The sequence below is a fragment of the Homarus americanus genome, unplaced genomic scaffold (genome assembly GCF_018991925.1).
Source record: "Homarus americanus isolate GMGI-L3 unplaced genomic scaffold, GMGI_Hamer_2.0 scaffold19065, whole genome shotgun sequence".
NCBI lineage: Eukaryota > Metazoa > Arthropoda > Malacostraca > Decapoda > Nephropidae > Homarus > Homarus americanus.
In genome coordinates, this window is record NW_024757463.1 from 1,456,283 (window position 1) to 1,474,016 (window position 17,734).

Here is a 17,734-nt window from a genome sequence, read left to right on the forward strand (position 1 = left end):
GGGGATGAATAGTGTTAATTACAATGGCAGGAAGTATAATTGAGTCTTCTGTTCATACTAATATAAGTAATTAGTATTTTGGTAATTAATTATTGATGTATTTAATCGTGTATCAGCGATTGAGAAACTGCTTAATTAATTTAGAAGGAGGAGTTAAGAGATTATATCATTTAGTTAGATTAAGTTAGGTTAGCAATAGGTTAAAGTTAGCATAGGTTAGATTAGGTTAGGTTAGGATTAAGACAGGTTAGTGTGAGGTTAAGTTAGGATAATTAATCACCAATTATAATAAGCTCGGGTGAATATTCTTCATGTGACCCCAAACTTAAACTTCGTCTCTTTGCTCTCTAAGACCCCAGAGATCGTCACCAGCATGGAGGAAGGTGTCGAGACAACCAAGACAGATTTTCTCGACGTCTCGCGGTTCCTCAGTGTTTACATGTTAGAAGATGACGGACTGGAGAGCGAGCCTCCCGAGAACTCCAAGTTGGTCGATCCGCTGGATATTCCCGACGACGTCAATATTAACAACAAGAAAGGTTTATGTTGGATTGTTTAGGGTAGTGTAACTTAAGTTAACCTGGCCTAACTTACCCTAGTCTCAACATTCTCAGCTATACACCAGTAAAACAATTATAAACATGAATGATGATTTTACTGAATAAATATCATTATTATTATGTATCGGTAAAACTACATTATGCAACAAGTATATATTAAATCTGTCCTCCAAAAGAGTTTAACAGTTAATTCTTGTATAATACTTCTGATAAACTTCCTATGTGCTCATGTTTGAAATAATTAATGTATGTATCTTTATATAATTTAGCTCAATATCTTTCTCGTCCAAAACGGTCATTATGAATAAACTCATTTAGAAATATATCATTACTTCAGGACAAAATCAAACAGATTTGTAACAGCCAATCAGGTGTAACTCTTGAGGAGGGGGCGGGGCATCTCTCCTCAGCTGGGAAAAAACGCACTATAGTAATAATATCAGTACCAGTTGTTGCTCCTATTATTATTACAGTTTTATTCTTGTTATTATTATTATTATCTAACTTGGGGTTATTTTCAGACAGTTGCAGTTTGTCACTGGCCGATAATCAATGTCCGTACTGCCGTAAGACGATGGCCCGCAACAAGATAAGGGTCCACCTCCGCACACACACGGGCGAGAAACCGTACGCGTGCGACGTGTGCCACAAACGCTTCTCTCGCTCGGATAAGTTGACCGTCCACAAACGTCTACACACGGGAGAAAAACCTTACGTGTGTTTCTGCAGCAAGAGGTTCATGCGCGTCGACTACCTCAAGATGCACGCCATGACTCACAACATCGGGTCGGACCAGAGGAAGTCGCTGCTACAGGTCGCCAGGAAGCAGGACCTGGCGAAGAGAGGTCTGCCGGACGCCACGGCAGCGTACGAATGTTCGTACTGCGGGAAGAAGTTCAGCAAGAGCTACAAGTATCACCGTCACCAGACGGTTCACACGGGAGCCAAACCCAACGTCTGCTTCTGCGGCGCCCGGTACTCTCGCCCGGAGAGATTACGTCAACACCAGGCCGACAAACACCGCTCCGCAGACGACGGCGGCCCCCGACGGGAGACCCCCGAACCCGCTCCCGGACCGACGACCGCGGACGCCGCCGAGACAGAGGGCGTCGCCGCGACGACCATCACCGTAGAGGAAGGCAGCGCGGTCGCCGTGGAGACGGAGGGCGTCGTCGTCCACGGTGATAAACCCTCCAGAAGTAAAGGAATCCCCCGAGGCAGCGGCGGCCACACGTGCCAGTACTGCAGCAAGACCTTCAAGAAGAGGAACAAACTGATGATCCACCTGAGGAGCCACACGGGGGAGAAGCCCCACCAGTGTGAGTCCTGCGGGAAGGCCTTTGCCCGCAGAGACCACATGCTCAAGCACGTCGGCGTACACCTCAGGCACAGGAGACGCTCGTACCACGTCAAGGACGACGTCAAGGAGGAGGCCGTCGAAGATCTCCTCCGGGACGTAAAGATAGAGGAGGAGGAGGAGGAGAAGGTGTTCCCCTGTGAGGTGTGCGGCCACGTCTTCAAGAAGGCGTACAACCTTCACACCCACATGGGGACACACAGCCAGAGGACGTTTTACGACTGTGGCATCTGTCAGAAACAGTTTAAGGTCAAGAAGAACTACGAGGCCCACCTCCTCAACCACGAGACGGCCGACGACACCGACCTGGAGAAGGCCAGAGTACAGCGGGCGCGGTGCATGGTGTGCGGCAAGTGGTTCGTCTCCCAGAGCAGCCTGGAGACGCACGTCCGCACGCACACCGGGGAACGACCCTTTAAGTGCCAACACTGCGACAACGCGTTCATCCGTAAGGCGGACATGTTACGTCACACCAAATCCCACACGGGAGAAAAACCTCACCGGTGCGATTACTGTTTCAGAACGTTTATACGCAAGGACAAACTTATGTTCCACATCAAGAAACACAAAGACGGAGGAGATGTACTTCTGTTCTGTCCTAGCTCAGACGCGTAGTTTATGCCGTCGACCCCCCTAGACCGCCCAAACGCTTCATGTATGTGGACATAACTTCTCTCAACGTTCCATCAAATTTGTGTCTAGTTTCAGCATCGGATTACACTCGATCAGTCATTTGTACGCAGCAACAGATTACACTCGATCAGTCATTTGTACGCAGCAACAGATTACACTCGATCAGTCATTTGTACGCAGCAACAGATTACACTCGATCGGATCATTTGTGTCCCCGAACGTTTGTAAAGAGAGAAGTTACCTGTAGTTACTGTACCAACCAATGGCCTGTGTAGTATTGACTTAACTATACAGGGTGTGTCAATAGTCCTGCAACATATGTACAGGGTGTGTCAGAGGTTTAACACACATTTATTGTAAATACAGTGATTGTTTTTGTCTTGTGATGGGTAACTGAAGTGAACACATACATACATACATACACCTTTATCTACACACACACACACACACACACATCAAAAATCACCTAAAGTTTAAGAATATATTTATTTCCTCTCTAGTCTTATCGTTCTTCTGTTTACTATAAAGTTATATTAAAATAAACAAATAAATCAAGTTTCTTTTGGTGTTTTTGTTAATGATAAAGTTATGTGGTTTTTAATTGTTTTATATAACAAAGAAATTTTTTTTAAAGATACAGTGATATTGTCCGTATGTTTGTATGATAAAGTAATATGAAAAACAAGGATAAAAAACTGTATTTGTTTGTGTTTTTGTTACAGATAAAACGATATTAAAACACAGCCGAGGGCCTCCTATCAAAATCAAAACACGTTATAAACAAACGGAGAGAAAAACACAATTAAAACGCAAATATTCCCATGACCCTAAAGTAACGATTAATCCTATATTACCCGGAGAAAAAAAAATGGAGTACAGTTATTATTATTTTAGTTCGATTTCAAAGTCTTCGTTAGCCCCCCCCCATCACCCCCCACCCCAGTGTGAGATACCAAAGATTATTATAGATTATCGTGGATTTTTAGCTTTTATATTTTTCTGGTGTGATAAATTCTACGTTATTTTGTTAATGTCCGAGGTGTTTTAATTTTTAATGTGACATGAGCGAATATTTTGTTTTACGGGACGTTATTTATGTTATGATATGTTAGTATTTTGTTCAAGTCGGATCCTTGATATAATGGACTTTCATCTCGATATAGTTCATTAAATAGAGGTTTAACATCTAACAGACCCTTGATATAATGGACTTTCATCTCTATATAGTTCACTACATAGAGGTTTTACATCATACAGACCCTCGATATAATGGACTTTCATCTCTAAATAGTCCATTACAAAGAGGTTTCGTTGACGTCATAAACATTCCATGAACATTATGCATCGCCACAGATGTTAGTCTACATCTGTCTGCCATCACCTGCCATACAGATCCTGCCATACAGATCTTGCCATACAGGTCAAAATTGTATAAATAACATCAAATACATTAATACATTGTTATAAACATATTTTTTCAAAGTATATGTATAAATTTTATTTCAATGTGATTGTTTCTGTAACGTTTGATGTATTCAGACGATAAATACCCAATAATTAAATACATTTATCAGCGCACGTGATGTGTTTTGATGTCCTTGCGGTTTAATTTCCCTCTATGGTAGTCGTTTTTCACACTAACAACCCAATTATGTAGTTTACTTTATTGAGAGGTCTTACCGAGTCTTTTAATATGAGATATTCTTGAAATGTTGAGAAAATTAATAAAATGGGATGTTTTGTTATATAGTTAGGGGTGAGGGGGAGGTGGGTCAGGTGAGGTGGGTCAGGTGAGGTGGGTCAGGGGAGGTGGGTCAAGTGAGGTGGGCCAGGGGAAGACAGACTAGGATGCATGAATTAAATTATAAACTAAGTCCCCAGAGACATACAAGACCTCCAGAGAATTAGTACAATTTTGTGAGAATATTGAACATAATTCTAACTGATATAACCTGGACTACAATTGCTATTTAAGACTTCCAAAACCAAACTGATTCACATATATTACCCATAAAACTTCGACAATGATCCTGGAATAATAAAAAAAGACATCTTGGTCTGCCCAGTACTAGACCAGTCTTATCTCAAGCCGTTCTCTAAGGTATGTAGGTTCGGCATTCGCGATTCCCAGTGGTGACAAACAGCGTAATGTTTGGGAGATGCAAATGTGTTGAGGGAACCGCGGTCGTTAGTCTGGAACATATTAATTGATCGTTATGGATTTGATTGGTTGTGTGGACGTCTTCCAGTACCGATAGTCTCTGTAGCTTGTGGTTAGGTGGCGAGCGGTTCAGTTTGGTTGAGTTCGGTTCGGTAATTTAGGGGAAGTTTGGCTGAGTTCGGTTCGGTTAAATTGAGTTGAGGTTACATTTCAAAACAATCACAAAATCCCGACACTCGAAAATACCCGAAACGAAAAACCAAAACAAACTTACCGGTCACGAGGAAATGCCATTTATCTTGTTTCTCTGTAACTACCCGGAGTTACCCTATGATGTGCTGCTCGCCCCATAGTCTGGAAATTGTTTAGGGTTAGATTAGGGTTGAGTTAGGTTAGGGTAAATCTAATTAATATAATCTACAGTATAACCTTGATATAAGGGACTTTCATCTCTATATAGTTCATTAGATGAAGGTTTTACTGTAATGCTAATTGAAGCTAACTTAACCTAACCAAACCGCAAGATTGTATCTCACCACAAGACGCTGATTCGGACGAGGGTGAGGTCAGGGCGGGTCGAGGAAGGCCGGCCAAGTTACCACAATCGACCTTATTTTTGTCTTCTGCCGCCCACTGCAGGTAAACTGTCGAGAGTGCAAAAATAGTAACTGACGATGTTTACTTTGACGGAACGACATTATTCGGTAATACTTTTGACGTCATACTCTTGGGGAGGTTAGAGTAGGTTGGATTTGGGTTAGATTAGGTTAGGTTGGATCTGGATTAGGTTCATACATCAATTTGATTATGAATGATTGTATCTATCTCTCTCTCTGTCCATTTCTCTCTCTCTCTCTCTGTCCATTTCTCTCTCTCTCTCTCCCTAGTACCCTGCTGTGTAGAGAATCACAACACTAACTGGCTCCCTGCTGCCCGTCCACCAGTAAGCAGCAGATACGACACAACAGGTATTTAAAAAACTCGTTAACTTACAGGTTAAGCCAAACGTACACACACACACACACACACCTGGATTGCCGCGATGGTCACAGTCTATGCCTCAGATGATGCCCAGAAGTACCCACGGTCACAGTCTTTGCCCCAGATGATGCCCAGAAGCACCCAGTGTTTGGTTTTCTCTTGTAATAGCAGAGGGACTTCACTGTCTGCCTGTGTGAAGGAGAGGTGTGTTTGAGTGTGCGTTTGTCAGAGAGGGATAAAGTGTGTGTGTGTGTGTCAGAGAGGGATAAAGTGTGTGTGTGTGTCAGAGAGCGATAAAGTGTGTGTGAGAGACAGACACACACACACACACACACTGATGAACTTTCTTTGCCTTGTGAGTACCAAGTTTCCTTATGTATTATAATTACCAATAATAATAACAGTATTTAATTAACATAACATAACCTAATCTTATCAATATACTACTACAACTATTATTACTACTACTACTACTACTATTACTATTATTACTACTACTGCTACTATTATTATTACTACTACTACAAATAATAATATCAATAACCTAACCATATTTCAACCAAACACCAACCTAACCTAACCTAACCAGAACAAACACCTAAGAAAATCAAACATCCAAACATCCACAAATAAAACACATCATATTAGGGTTGAATAAAACACTAAATAAATACAGATATAATTTATACTCAAGAACTACAGCTAAAAGTACAGAGACCTCCAATGAACAGATAAATAAAAAAGGCAGAGATGACGATAAAATAATAATTAAAGCAAAACGTGAACACAGGTGAGAGAACGGCCTAACGATGTGACTCCGCAGGTAAACGAGACCAAACGACGAGCTACTTGTTTAGAAAAATGACTTGATTTCCTTCATAAACAAATCAAATCCACCGAGGAGGAAATTTTATAGGATTTTCACCCTAACAAACAAACAGTTAACTTGTACAGGACTTTTAACATCATTTTCTAAGTAATCTGTCACCAGGGAGTGTTTATAAGTAACAATATAAGTATTTATTCACAGTATAAGTCTGTAGTTACACTTTACATATACTTTTCACATACACTTATAATGTACTTATGGATCTAGAACTGTAGTAACCCCAGGGGCTGTACACAAGTCACTATCGACACTTATAAATATCGTAGTAAGTTCACCTGTAATTGGGAAATAATCCAAAATTGCAGAAAAAAAAAGGGAAATGGTTTAATCCAAATTGGTCCCTATTTTTGAAGTTTCCGTTGTGATATTTAATTTCCCATTTCACTATTTATCAGCCTACTTGCCATTAAGGGTCGTTGGCCTGTTAGTTTGTTGCGACCTTTATTATCCAGTGTGTTAATACAAGAGAGAGGTATGGTAACCTAACCTAACCAAACCTAAAGTAACCTCACCTAATCTAGTATAACCTAACCTAACCTAAAGTAACCTCACCTAATCTAGTATAACCTAACCTAACCTAAAGTAACCTCACCTAATCTAGTATAACCTAACCTAACCTAAAGTAACCTCACCTAATCTAGTATAACCTAACCTAACCTAACCTAACCTAAAGTAACCTCACCTAATCTAGTATAGCCGAACCTAACCAAACCTTATGTAACACAATGTCACCTGATGGTAGGGTCACACTGGATAATGCCCCTCTCAAATCTATCCCAGGTCAGGACACGAACCCAGGACGTGGTTACATTCGTGCCCGTGTCGCTCAGGGGCTAAAGAAATTAAATTAAAATCCTAAATGAACATAAAATAACAAAAAACAACTACTGTAACTACTGTTTTTGTTCACCAAGATACATAACAAACAACGACAACCTGTGTTTTTGTTAGTCTACGGCACCTACACTATACCTTCGCTAATTACGATCGTTATAATCTGGATTGCGACTAAAAATATGCCGTGGCAAGAAAACCAACAAATAAACAGGACTAAAAAATGACGTGGCCTTAAAACAAACAAATAAACAAACACAAAATCAAGCGTCGAATAATCCAATCCCGGTTAATACAAATTTGTCAATAAATAAGGTGACATAGAGGCCGCCTTTTGGTCATATTAATGAAGGTATAGTGTACAGTGCAATATGGTGTTTTAGTCATGGATAAATTATTACAATATTACTCCTAAAAATGTACCTTTGTCAGTACAGTAAAGCCTCCGATAACGACGGTTCTACTAACGATGGTTCATATTTAAGACCCTGGGTTAATTTACGACCCAATTCAATTTACACCGTTATTTCCTTCGTATTTATGACGGAAATATTATAAAAAATGAAGTAAAATTACAATTTCATATAAATAATAACAAAATCCCAATATGAATTACACACGTAAAAAATATGCCTTGCGCACGGACACTGCCTGGCTCGTGAGTGGTGACCCCGGTATAAACACTCGCAGCTGGCGGACCTTTTGTTTTCACGCATCAGAACAGCAATAGGAGAAAAACCTTCTCGGGCCTCTTACGACATTTTTTGGGTCCCTATTCAACCTGAGCAAGTGATGGTAGTGTTGTTTCAAAAGGTAATAGAAAGTGTATAAGCTTAACCGAGAAACTAGATGTGTTAAAACGATATGAAAAAAGGTGAGAGGTCTGTGGATATTATATGGAACAAGCAATGAACATATTATTAAGTAAAACATACATATTTTTTTTATATTAATTTGACTACAGCAACAACCAGGGTCTTATTTTCTTCAGTTTTAGATGATAACTGACACTATGGCTGTTAACACTGACAACAACAATAGCGTCCCATCTCCTCTTGTGTGACCATATTATTATTCATTTATATTGTATAAAGTTCATTCACAAACATCATTTAAAGAATATAATTTGTATTTTTCATTAATTGTATAGTTTTTTGGGGGGTAGAGGAGCGTAAAAAGCCACACGAAAGACATGAAAAGGTCACACGAGGGAACACATCTCATTATTGCTTATTTTAACAGTAATTAATGATTCACCTCACACTGCAATATTGGAGGACCGTCGTCATTCAAGGCTTCACCGTTCATAAACACATAAAACAGTTCAATAGCCTGTTTAAAGGATTAGTTACTACGCTTAAACAATTATATACAGACTAATATCCCCACTAATACAGTATATGGAAAAGACACAAGGGGAATTATCAGGCAATTTACAATTCTGAACGTTCGTCGAAGGAGTGAACATTAATCTGGGGCGTGAACATTCGTCGAGGTGTGTGAACGACGAGAGGGAGCTTGAACGTTCATAGGGAAAGTGAACGTCTAGCTCCAATTGTCCTCTGAGCGGCCGATCTTATAGATGATTGAACTGAAGAAGATAAACATATTCTGGAGAAATATAGCAACGCCTGGCCACTGTACCGCGGACTCTGTAAAAAAGACAAAAACTTTATTAATTAATGATTCCCGGAGGTTAATTACTGATTCTGACAAACATGGGATTAATTACTGATTCTGACAAACAAACACTAATTAATGATTCTGACAAACAAACACTAGAGTAATTATTGATTCTCAGCGATTAATTAAAAAAAAAGATTTATTTCATGATTTCAATGTTCTTGTGATAAGCAAATTAAAACAAACTTTAAATAACATAAAATAAAACAAACTTGAAATAACATAAATTAAACCTAAAACAAACCCGTAACATCAACAAGAGTAAAAAACCCATCACGTCGACACCAAAGACTCACTTGCGATGACGTAGCCCCCGAAGAGGATCCAACAGGCTGCGATGAGCGACCCGAAGCTGAGCATTAGCCCGAGGAAGAGCCACACTCGAGCACCATAAGGACCGATGCAGCCGTCTGTGTACATGTCCCCGCGTACTTGTCCGTTACTGACTGTGTTTACCCTACGGAGGAGACAATAGGATCATGTCTCTGTGGGTGAGTTGCTCTGGGGTATTGATGTTGTTTGTGTGTTACTGTTAGTTACATGGATAAATATACAAGTTATACATATGTTGTATATTTTATGTATACAGTATATATACACAGAATCATTCTTCTCTTTCTCTCTCTCTATCAATCTTACTCATCCTCTCTCTCTCTCTCTCACCACTTACATTAGCATGGCCAGGCTAGCGATCACTCCACATGTATGGTAGGCGTGGTTGAACTCTTCAGTGCTGGGGTAACGAGCGGCTGCGTCTATAACAAGCCACCAACCCAGGGCGAACTGCGGGACAACCATTGTTTAGTGGGCATTGAACCTAACCCAATGTAATGTAACCAAACCTAACGTAACCTAAACTAATGTGACCTGACCTAACCTAACCCAACCTAATGTGACCTGACCTAACCCAACCCAATTTAAACCCACCCTAACCTAACTTACCCAATACACATGGAATAGTAAATAAAAAAACAAATTCCATAAAATTGAACCTAACCTAATGTAACCCACCCAAAGCTAACCTAACCCAAAGCTAACCTAACCAAAAGCTAACCTAACCTATACACAGGAAATATTACAAAAAAAAACCTTAAAACCATATAAATAATAATTAAAACAAACACCACCAACTCAATAGACTCAAATAATAAAAATAAACCCAAATAATGACTTAGAGATTATTAATAACACCTAGACAATAATTGACTTACTGGACTGTGAATTACTACACGTCACAAATAATTAAAACCTTATTAACAATTTATTTAACTAACTACAAAATATTATTAGACTTAAATAGTAAAAATAAAGCAGTAAAATGACTTAGACAATAATAAATACTTTAATATGAGTTTAATAAGTAATAATTTATATACATCAATTATATAATCACATTAATATTAAGAACAATTATAAATAACTAAACACATTATTAGAGTCAAATAACAACAAAAATCACCGTAAAATGACTTAGAGATTAATAAATAATTCAATACATGAATAACGAGGGAATAATTTATATACGTCAAATGCAGTTAAATTCATATTACGAGCAATTACAACTAACTACAACATATTAATTAACAAAAATAGATGAAATTAGACCAAAATAATGACTTAGAGATTAATAATAACATAACTTACTAAAGCTCCAGAAACAACAGCAGCAATGAAATTTCTCCTCTCACCAGCGTCCCAGTTATCACACACGGCTCCTAAGTTCTCCCTCATCGCTATACAACACTGAGACATATTTATATCCTTAAAAAGTCTCGAAATTTGACTTTAATTTGGAAGTAATTGGTGACGACAGGTTCTTCCCAGGTGATGGTGTGTGTGGTTGATGTTGATATGGTTACCACGAACTGTCTAAAATATTTATCTTTTGTTATAATTTATTTATTTATTATTTATCGATTTAATAGATGTAACACCTACATAATTTTTATCTACAAAAATAATTTAATATATTCTAAATTAAATTGTTATTCTATATTAACCTTTATTTACTTTATTATATTTTATTTATCGTATATGAATAAATTTGTTCGTGGTTATAATTCTAACATTGACCATATTCTGAACTCTGTTTACAACGGTTAGGGAACAAACTTTTTCCAGCGAATTACTTTTAACCATTTATTAATATTTTTAGCGTTTTAGAGGCTATTTTTATTATTATTTAGCGTCTTATTAGTCATAAAACACTATAATTGGTTATGTTTTAGTAGATTGATGAATATTAAATGGTTTGGTTTATTTTCGTAGTTAAAAGATGATAAACCGTCTTCCAGCGACTACTTCTATGAGCGAGCAACGAGAGAGAGAGAGAGAGATTAGATTAAATTAATTACATATCACCTTTACCGTCTATGTATATTGTATACATGCTGAATTAACTACAAACCTGTATAACAATTTCACCTAATATCCATGGTTGTTAAATGGAGTTTGTGATTCATTTTTCCTGATTTAATTATATTTTTTCAACTTGTTTAACCAGACATCACCACATTATACAGTATTCAACAGATATATAACTTCTCAAACGTATTTATCACTCATATTTGACCATTTTTTGTTAATTTAATGTTCTAGCGTTTGGTTAATGTTCCTAGTATTTAATTAAGTCTTGTGTTAACCTTAAGATTGCCAAGATAATGACAGTAGATAAGGTCAAGTAATTACTCGTGCAATTGAAGGCGTTTAAGCAGTCATAAATTATAGAATAGCCTCAAATTGGGTATTAAAGACCGTCCCAAAATGACCATATCTTTGTAATAATGGAACAATATGGCAGGTCACTCATAGCCATCACAGTATATAAATGAATCTTGTCAATTACTCCTGAGAGAACCTTATGGCTATCAATTAATTCCTTTCTAGTGAATATATGAATTCTTGATATAACTTAAAGTAATATAATTCTTTCTAGTTATTTATACTCTTAAGAACATTAACTTATTGTTATCTATGCTGTAATAGGTAATACAGTGGTGGGTACAGTAGGGATACAGCTCTAATTACCACGGCCGGTATCAGGTAATGAGGTAGGATCAAGAATACAAAATTTTATCTTCAAGTTCAGTTTATTTTATCTTTAGGCTAAACCGGCAAGTTCGAGCTGGACCTTCCTCCATGTATTGAGCGACCCGTGCTCAGGTCGGTACTGTACGCTCACTCCGTCAGGGAAGAGCCGGCCGCTAGCCATCAATTCTTCGTACACCTCGCGGTCGAACTTGGTGAAGCCCCACTTACGGGAGACGTAGATCTGTTTGGGGGTTAGGGAGGAGGGAACGGTATGAGCGAGGATAAAATCGTATCTTAGGCAAATAAAAGCTTCGTAAACATCAGTCAATATTAATTTTATTTTATTTTATAAGCTTAATGTCAAAATTTCCTTTATCAGTCCATATTAATTAGTTTATTATAGACTCTTAATGTCATAAAGCTTTCTAGACCAGAGTGGACATTATTAATCAGTTTATTATAGAAGCTTAATGTCAAAGCTTCCTAGACCAGTCAATATTTAGTTTATTATAGAAGCTTAATGTCAAAGCTTCCTAGACCAGAGTGGACATTATTAATCAGTTTACTATAAAATCTTAGTTATATATATTTATAAGATAAATAATTTGTCCTATATAACACACCTATAGTGATTATTTAATATATATATAATAGCTATACGCATTTTATACCCATACATCGTAACTCCAATATACAAAGTCGAATTGTGGTCTAACCTAACTCGACGGAAATGTATCTTTATAACGACTGGTTGCGGGGAAATACTCGCGGGTGTCAACAATAGACTGTAGGGGGGGGGGGGTGTATAGTCTCACGGACGACAACAAAACAATAATAAAAATCACGACGGAATGACATTTTTCTAGTTGGGATATTCGAAGTGTTTGAGATATTGATTATTGTAAGATTATACCAAATTATACTGTTAATATGATAATAATACCATTACTGTACTGTTAATGTGACAATTATATCAAATTATACCATTACTGTATTGTTAATGTGACAATTATACCAAATTATACCATTACTGTACTGTTAATGTGACAATTATACCAAATTATACCATTACTGTACTGTTAATGTGACAATTATACCAAATTATACCATTACTGTACTGTTAATGTGACAATTATACCAAATTATACCATTACTGTACTGTTAATATGATAATTATACCATTACTAATTTTCTCTCCTTCCTCCTACACACAAACACACTACAATTATCTATCCACCTATCCATCCATCCATCTATCCCTCCCTCACCTTCTGACGTCCAGGGTACTTGAACTTGGCACGACGGAGAGCCTCGATGACGTGGGCCTTGTGTCGGTCGTGGGTACGGACTGACATGATGGGTTGGCCAATCTGAACGCGGGCCACGGTACCTTGAGGCTTACCGAAGGCTCCTCTCATTCCGGTCTGCAATCTGTTGACGATGGAGGGGGGGGGGAGGGGTTAAGGTGATTAGTACCATGTGGGATTGGTTATTCAGTGAAACCTCCATATAATGGGCCCTTGATATAATGGACTTTCATCTCTATATAGTTCATTAGATGGAGGTTTTATATATAATGGTTTGATATAATGGACTTTCATCTCTATATAGTTCATTAGATGGAGGTTTTATATATAATGGACTTTCATCTCTATATAGTTCATTAGATGGAGGTTTTATATATAATGGGCCCTTGATATAATGGACTTTCATCTCTATATAGTTCATTAGATGGAGGTTTTATATATAATGGGCCCTTGATATAATGGACTTTCATCTCTATATAGTTCATTAGATGGAGGTTTTATATATAATGGGCCCTTGATATAATGGACTTTCATCTCTATATAGTTCATTTGATGGAGGTTTTATATATAATGGACCCTTGATATAATGGACTTTCATCTCTATATAGTTCATTAGATGGAGGTTTTATATATAATGGACCCTTGATATAATGGACTTTCATCTCTATATAGTTCATTAGATGGAGGTTTTATATATAATGGACCCTGGATATAATGGACTTTCATCTCTATATAGTTCATTAGATGGAGGTTTAACTGTACTACACTCCCTCAAGAGAGATTAATTGACATTTATAAATAAATCACATGAAAACACCATTAACTACTGGAATAGGCAACGACCAGGAACTGAGCACACCATTAACAGCCAAACTAGCCAACGACCACTCACCTATCAGCACCGGCACACGACAACATCTTGTTAATACGGATCACGTGGAAGGGATGGAGTCGAACGCGTACGTGGAACTGATCCTTACCACAGTTCTTCACCAGGTACTGTAGGGGGGAGGATGAGTCAGCATTATAATGGCTACCCTGGGGTCTATAATTATATACTGTGCTAACCTAACCTAACCAAACAGCATTAAACCTGAGCTAACAGTATTTAATCCAACATATCGTGCTAATCTAACAGTATTTAAATTAATCTAACATATCTGAACTTAACACAATCTAACAGACCTTAATTTAAATATAACTTGACCTGACCTAATCTTAAAAATAACCCAATATGAGCTAACCTAACTTAAACCTATCCCTCAAGTTGTAGCATTAGGGGTGTTAATCCTCATGTTAACCTAACCATTAAACCCTTGTGACACCAAATGATTGAATCCCCTTATCAACAGAGTTTAATCTTGTCCCGAGTGTTTTCTTAGGCTCGTACTACATAAAGTGACGAACCTTACACAAAAACTGGCATTAATTTGCCCACCATTTACCACAGCACAGACAATGGTATATTCTGTAATGTCGGCTTAATAAGTGGGGTAGTTAGGTCTGAATAAGTGGGGTAGTTAGATCTAGATAAGTGGGGTAGTTAGGTCATAATAAGTGGGGTAGTTAGGTCTTAATAAGTGAGGTAGTTAGATCTGAATAAGTGGGGTAGTTAGATCTGAATAAGTGAGGTAGTTAGATCTGAATAAGTGGGGTAGTTAGGTCTTAATAAGTGAGGTAGTTAGATCTGAATAAGTGGGGTAGTTACATCTGAATAAGTGGGGTAGTTAGGTCTGAATAAGTGGGGTAGTTAGATCTGAATAAGTGGGGTAGTTAGATCATAATAAGTGGGGTAGTTAGGTCTTAATAAGTGAGGTAGTTAGATCTGAATAAGTGGGGTAGTTAGATCTGAATAAGTGGGGTAGTTAGATCTGAATAAGTGGGGTAGTTAGATCTGAATAAGTGGGGTAGTTAGGTCTCAATAAGTGAGGTAGTTAAGAGAGATATGGTAATCAGGTCCACCAACACACCTTATTGGCACAGATCCGTCCGGCCTCCAGCGCCTCAGAGGACAGCTGTTCGTACTCATCAGACACCAGATGGACGCACAGCGGCAGTTCGCGCACATCGGCCTTCTTCCTCCCCAAGTCGAAAATACGGATCTTCGGGTCTGGCACACCACGACAGAACCGTGACTTGGGGTACGGTTTATTTTTGCAGTAGCGGTAACTGAAATAGAGTAAGTCCATTAATAAACAAGACCGGGTGGTTTAGGTTTTGTAACGAGGCAATGGTCGTTGAAGTATAACGATGGTTTTTCATATTTTGTAATGAGGGAACGATCGTTAAATCAGAAGACAATTTTTAATATTTTGTAATGAGGCAACGATCGTTAAAACATCACCAGATAGTTTATAATAATCTGTGACGAGCAAACGATCGTTGGAGGTTTAATCTTGTCCCGAGTGTATTCTTAGGCTCGTACTACATAAAGTGACGAACCTTACACAAAAACTGGCATTAATTTGCCCACCATTTACCACAGTACAGACAATGGTATATTCTGTAATGTCGGCTTAATAAGTGGGGTAGTTAGGTCTTAATAAGTGGGGTAGTTAGGTCTGAATAAGTGAGGTTGTTAGGTCTGAATAAGTGAGGTTGTTAGATCTGAATAAGTAGGGTAGTTAGGTCTTAATAAGTGGGGTAGTTAGGTCTTAATAAGTGGGGTAGTTAGGTCTGAATAAGGGGTAGTTAGGTTCAATAAGTGGGTAGTTAGGTCTTAATAAGTGGGGTAGTTAGGTCTGAATAAGTGAGGTTGTTAGGTCTGAATAAGTGAGGTTGTTAGATCTGAATAAGTAGGGTAGTTAGGTCTTAATAAGTGGGGTAGTTAGGTCTTAATAAGTGGGGTAGTTAGGTCTTAAGTGGGGTAATTGAGAGATCACCTGAAGATTAGCCCCCCCCCCCAAGTTGACGAATTATTACATTAATTTAATCATCCAGGAGATTAATTACACATCTAATTAATGAAGCCATTAAACTATTAATTACCTCTGACGTCATACACGTGGACCAATCAGAGGCTGGATGACTCTTACCATGCGACAGTTAAGAACATTTTATGAATTTATTCCTTTATTTAATCATTTAATATAACATTTACTGATAATATTCCACATTATATTATTATTTATACATTATTTCTTTACATGATGTAATAATTATTCCTTCTAAACTCAATTCCCGCCATATTTCACTTATTTAATCAAAACAAACCTAAATATACTAATAATCATAGCCATTTTGCATAATTATATCGGAAAATAATAATTATATCAATAGGTATTATCATAAAGTTACAAAATTATGAAAGACTTACCAACGAGCAGGACGGCGCCCCATCTTGCTCGATCTGTAACACAATAAACCAACGTTACACCACTAATTCATATATATAACAACAATATATAACGCCATTACTTATTTTTCATCGTTATAGTTCATGATATAACACACGGATGACGCAGATAAATAAAGATGAAGGAGAGGATGTGATTCACGTTCCTCCATGACACCAACCTGGGGTAGAAGGAGTGTAGAATGTTGGAATGTTGTGGTGCTGTCCTGAACTCACCTCGTGTTAAGAATATATCCAAACTCTTTTTAAAATTTATATATTATGAATTTATATATAAAAATTTGCATATATATTTTTAATTATATTTAAATATAATACAATTATTTATTTAAACTTTTAAATATAGTGATTATTTTATGCATTGAAGAAAATAATCACTATACCATAACGTAAATTATGATTTTCTTCACAAATTATTTACTGAAAAGTTTCCAAAAAATATAAATATTAAAATATTATAAATTTTATTGTTATATTAAAGTTATATGTATAAATAAATTTATATTAGTCATTATATATTTTAGTTATTTGTACTACTTTATAACTCATCAGAATGTAAATATATTGTACAAAATTTAGAATTTATTCATTATGGTTTAAATACAAGAATTTAAAAGGCAAAACTTTAAATTTATGCTCATTAAATTCTCGCAATTATATATACACAAATCCGACCGTTTCTCTAAGGTTATACTTTTAGGTATTATATATATATAGGAAATCTAGTTATCTCTATGAAAACTTAGTAACTATTATTATTAAATACATAATTACATATAAATTATATACATAGTTTATAGTTGTTTCAAAAATTTATAAATGAAGAATTTATATTGATTTTATTTATATTAAGAGAACAAATACTGATAGGGAAACGGATTCAGGTAAACATTTTACTCCTTCGTTTTTGTAAGTTATACTTTTAATAATTATAATTACAAAGA

At 37.0% G+C, this 17,734-nt stretch overlaps 3 protein-coding genes across 4 annotated transcripts in view; 1 reads left to right on the forward strand and 2 right to left on the reverse strand.

Moving 5' to 3' along the window:
- Positions 1–4,128, forward strand: part of LOC121857523 (zinc finger protein 2-like) — a 4,449-nt gene extending 321 nt beyond the window's left edge. For both annotated transcript variants that reach the window (XM_042353607.1, XM_042353606.1), the window contains exons 2-3: positions 353–539; positions 1,082–4,128. In XM_042353607.1, the coding sequence (XP_042209541.1) occupies positions 374–539; positions 1,082–2,532 (1,617 nt within the window). In that variant the 5' untranslated portion in view covers positions 353–373 and the 3' untranslated portion in view covers positions 2,533–4,128. The remainder of the gene's footprint in view (positions 1–352; positions 540–1,081) is intronic.
- Positions 4,129–6,359: 2,231 nt separating this feature from the next.
- LOC121857485 (transmembrane protein 50A-like) lies at positions 6,360–10,952 on the reverse strand. The gene is made up of 5 exons (XM_042353558.1): positions 10,743–10,952; positions 9,769–9,881; positions 9,395–9,555; positions 7,244–9,067; positions 6,360–7,118 (listed from the first exon to the last, which is right to left on the reverse strand). The coding sequence occupies exons 1-4, from the start codon at positions 10,848–10,850 to the stop codon at positions 8,961–8,963; spliced, it is 489 nt and encodes a 162-aa protein (XP_042209492.1). The 5' UTR covers positions 10,851–10,952; the 3' UTR covers positions 6,360–7,118; positions 7,244–8,960.
- A 1,216-nt stretch (positions 10,953–12,168) lies between these two features.
- LOC121857515 (60S ribosomal protein L10-like) lies at positions 12,169–16,901 on the reverse strand. The gene is made up of 5 exons (XM_042353598.1): positions 16,752–16,901; positions 15,406–15,604; positions 14,328–14,434; positions 13,397–13,559; positions 12,169–12,369 (listed from the first exon to the last, which is right to left on the reverse strand). Exons 1-5 carry the CDS (start codon positions 16,772–16,774, stop codon positions 12,199–12,201), a joined length of 663 nt encoding a protein of 220 aa, XP_042209532.1. The 5' UTR covers positions 16,775–16,901; the 3' UTR covers positions 12,169–12,198.
- Positions 16,902–17,734: the final 833 nt, after the last annotated feature.

Excerpts from the sequence above, each read along its gene's own strand:
- LOC121857485 (XM_042353558.1), bottom strand. The coding sequence starts at position 10,850 with ATGTCTCAGTGTTGTATAGCGATGAGGGAGAACTTAGGAGCCGTGTGT. Across the intron at positions 9,882-10,742 it reads CTGTTGTTTCTGGAGCTTTA|TTCGCCCTGGGTTGGTGGCT; the intron begins GTAAGTTATGTT and ends GTTGTCCCGCAG. Across the intron at positions 9,068-9,394 it reads CGGGGGCTACGTCATCGCAA|AGTCCGCGGTACAGTGGCCA; the intron begins GTGAGTCTTTGG and ends TCTTTTTTACAG.
- LOC121857515 (XM_042353598.1), bottom strand. The coding sequence starts at position 16,774 with ATGGGGCGCCGTCCTGCTCGTTG. Across the intron at positions 15,605-16,751 it reads GGGCGCCGTCCTGCTCGTTG|TTACCGCTACTGCAAAAATA; the intron begins GTAAGTCTTTCA and ends ACTCTATTTCAG. Across the intron at positions 13,560-14,327 it reads TCGTGTGCCGGTGCTGATAG|ATTGCAGACCGGAATGAGAG; the intron begins GTGAGTGGTCGT and ends CATCGTCAACAG.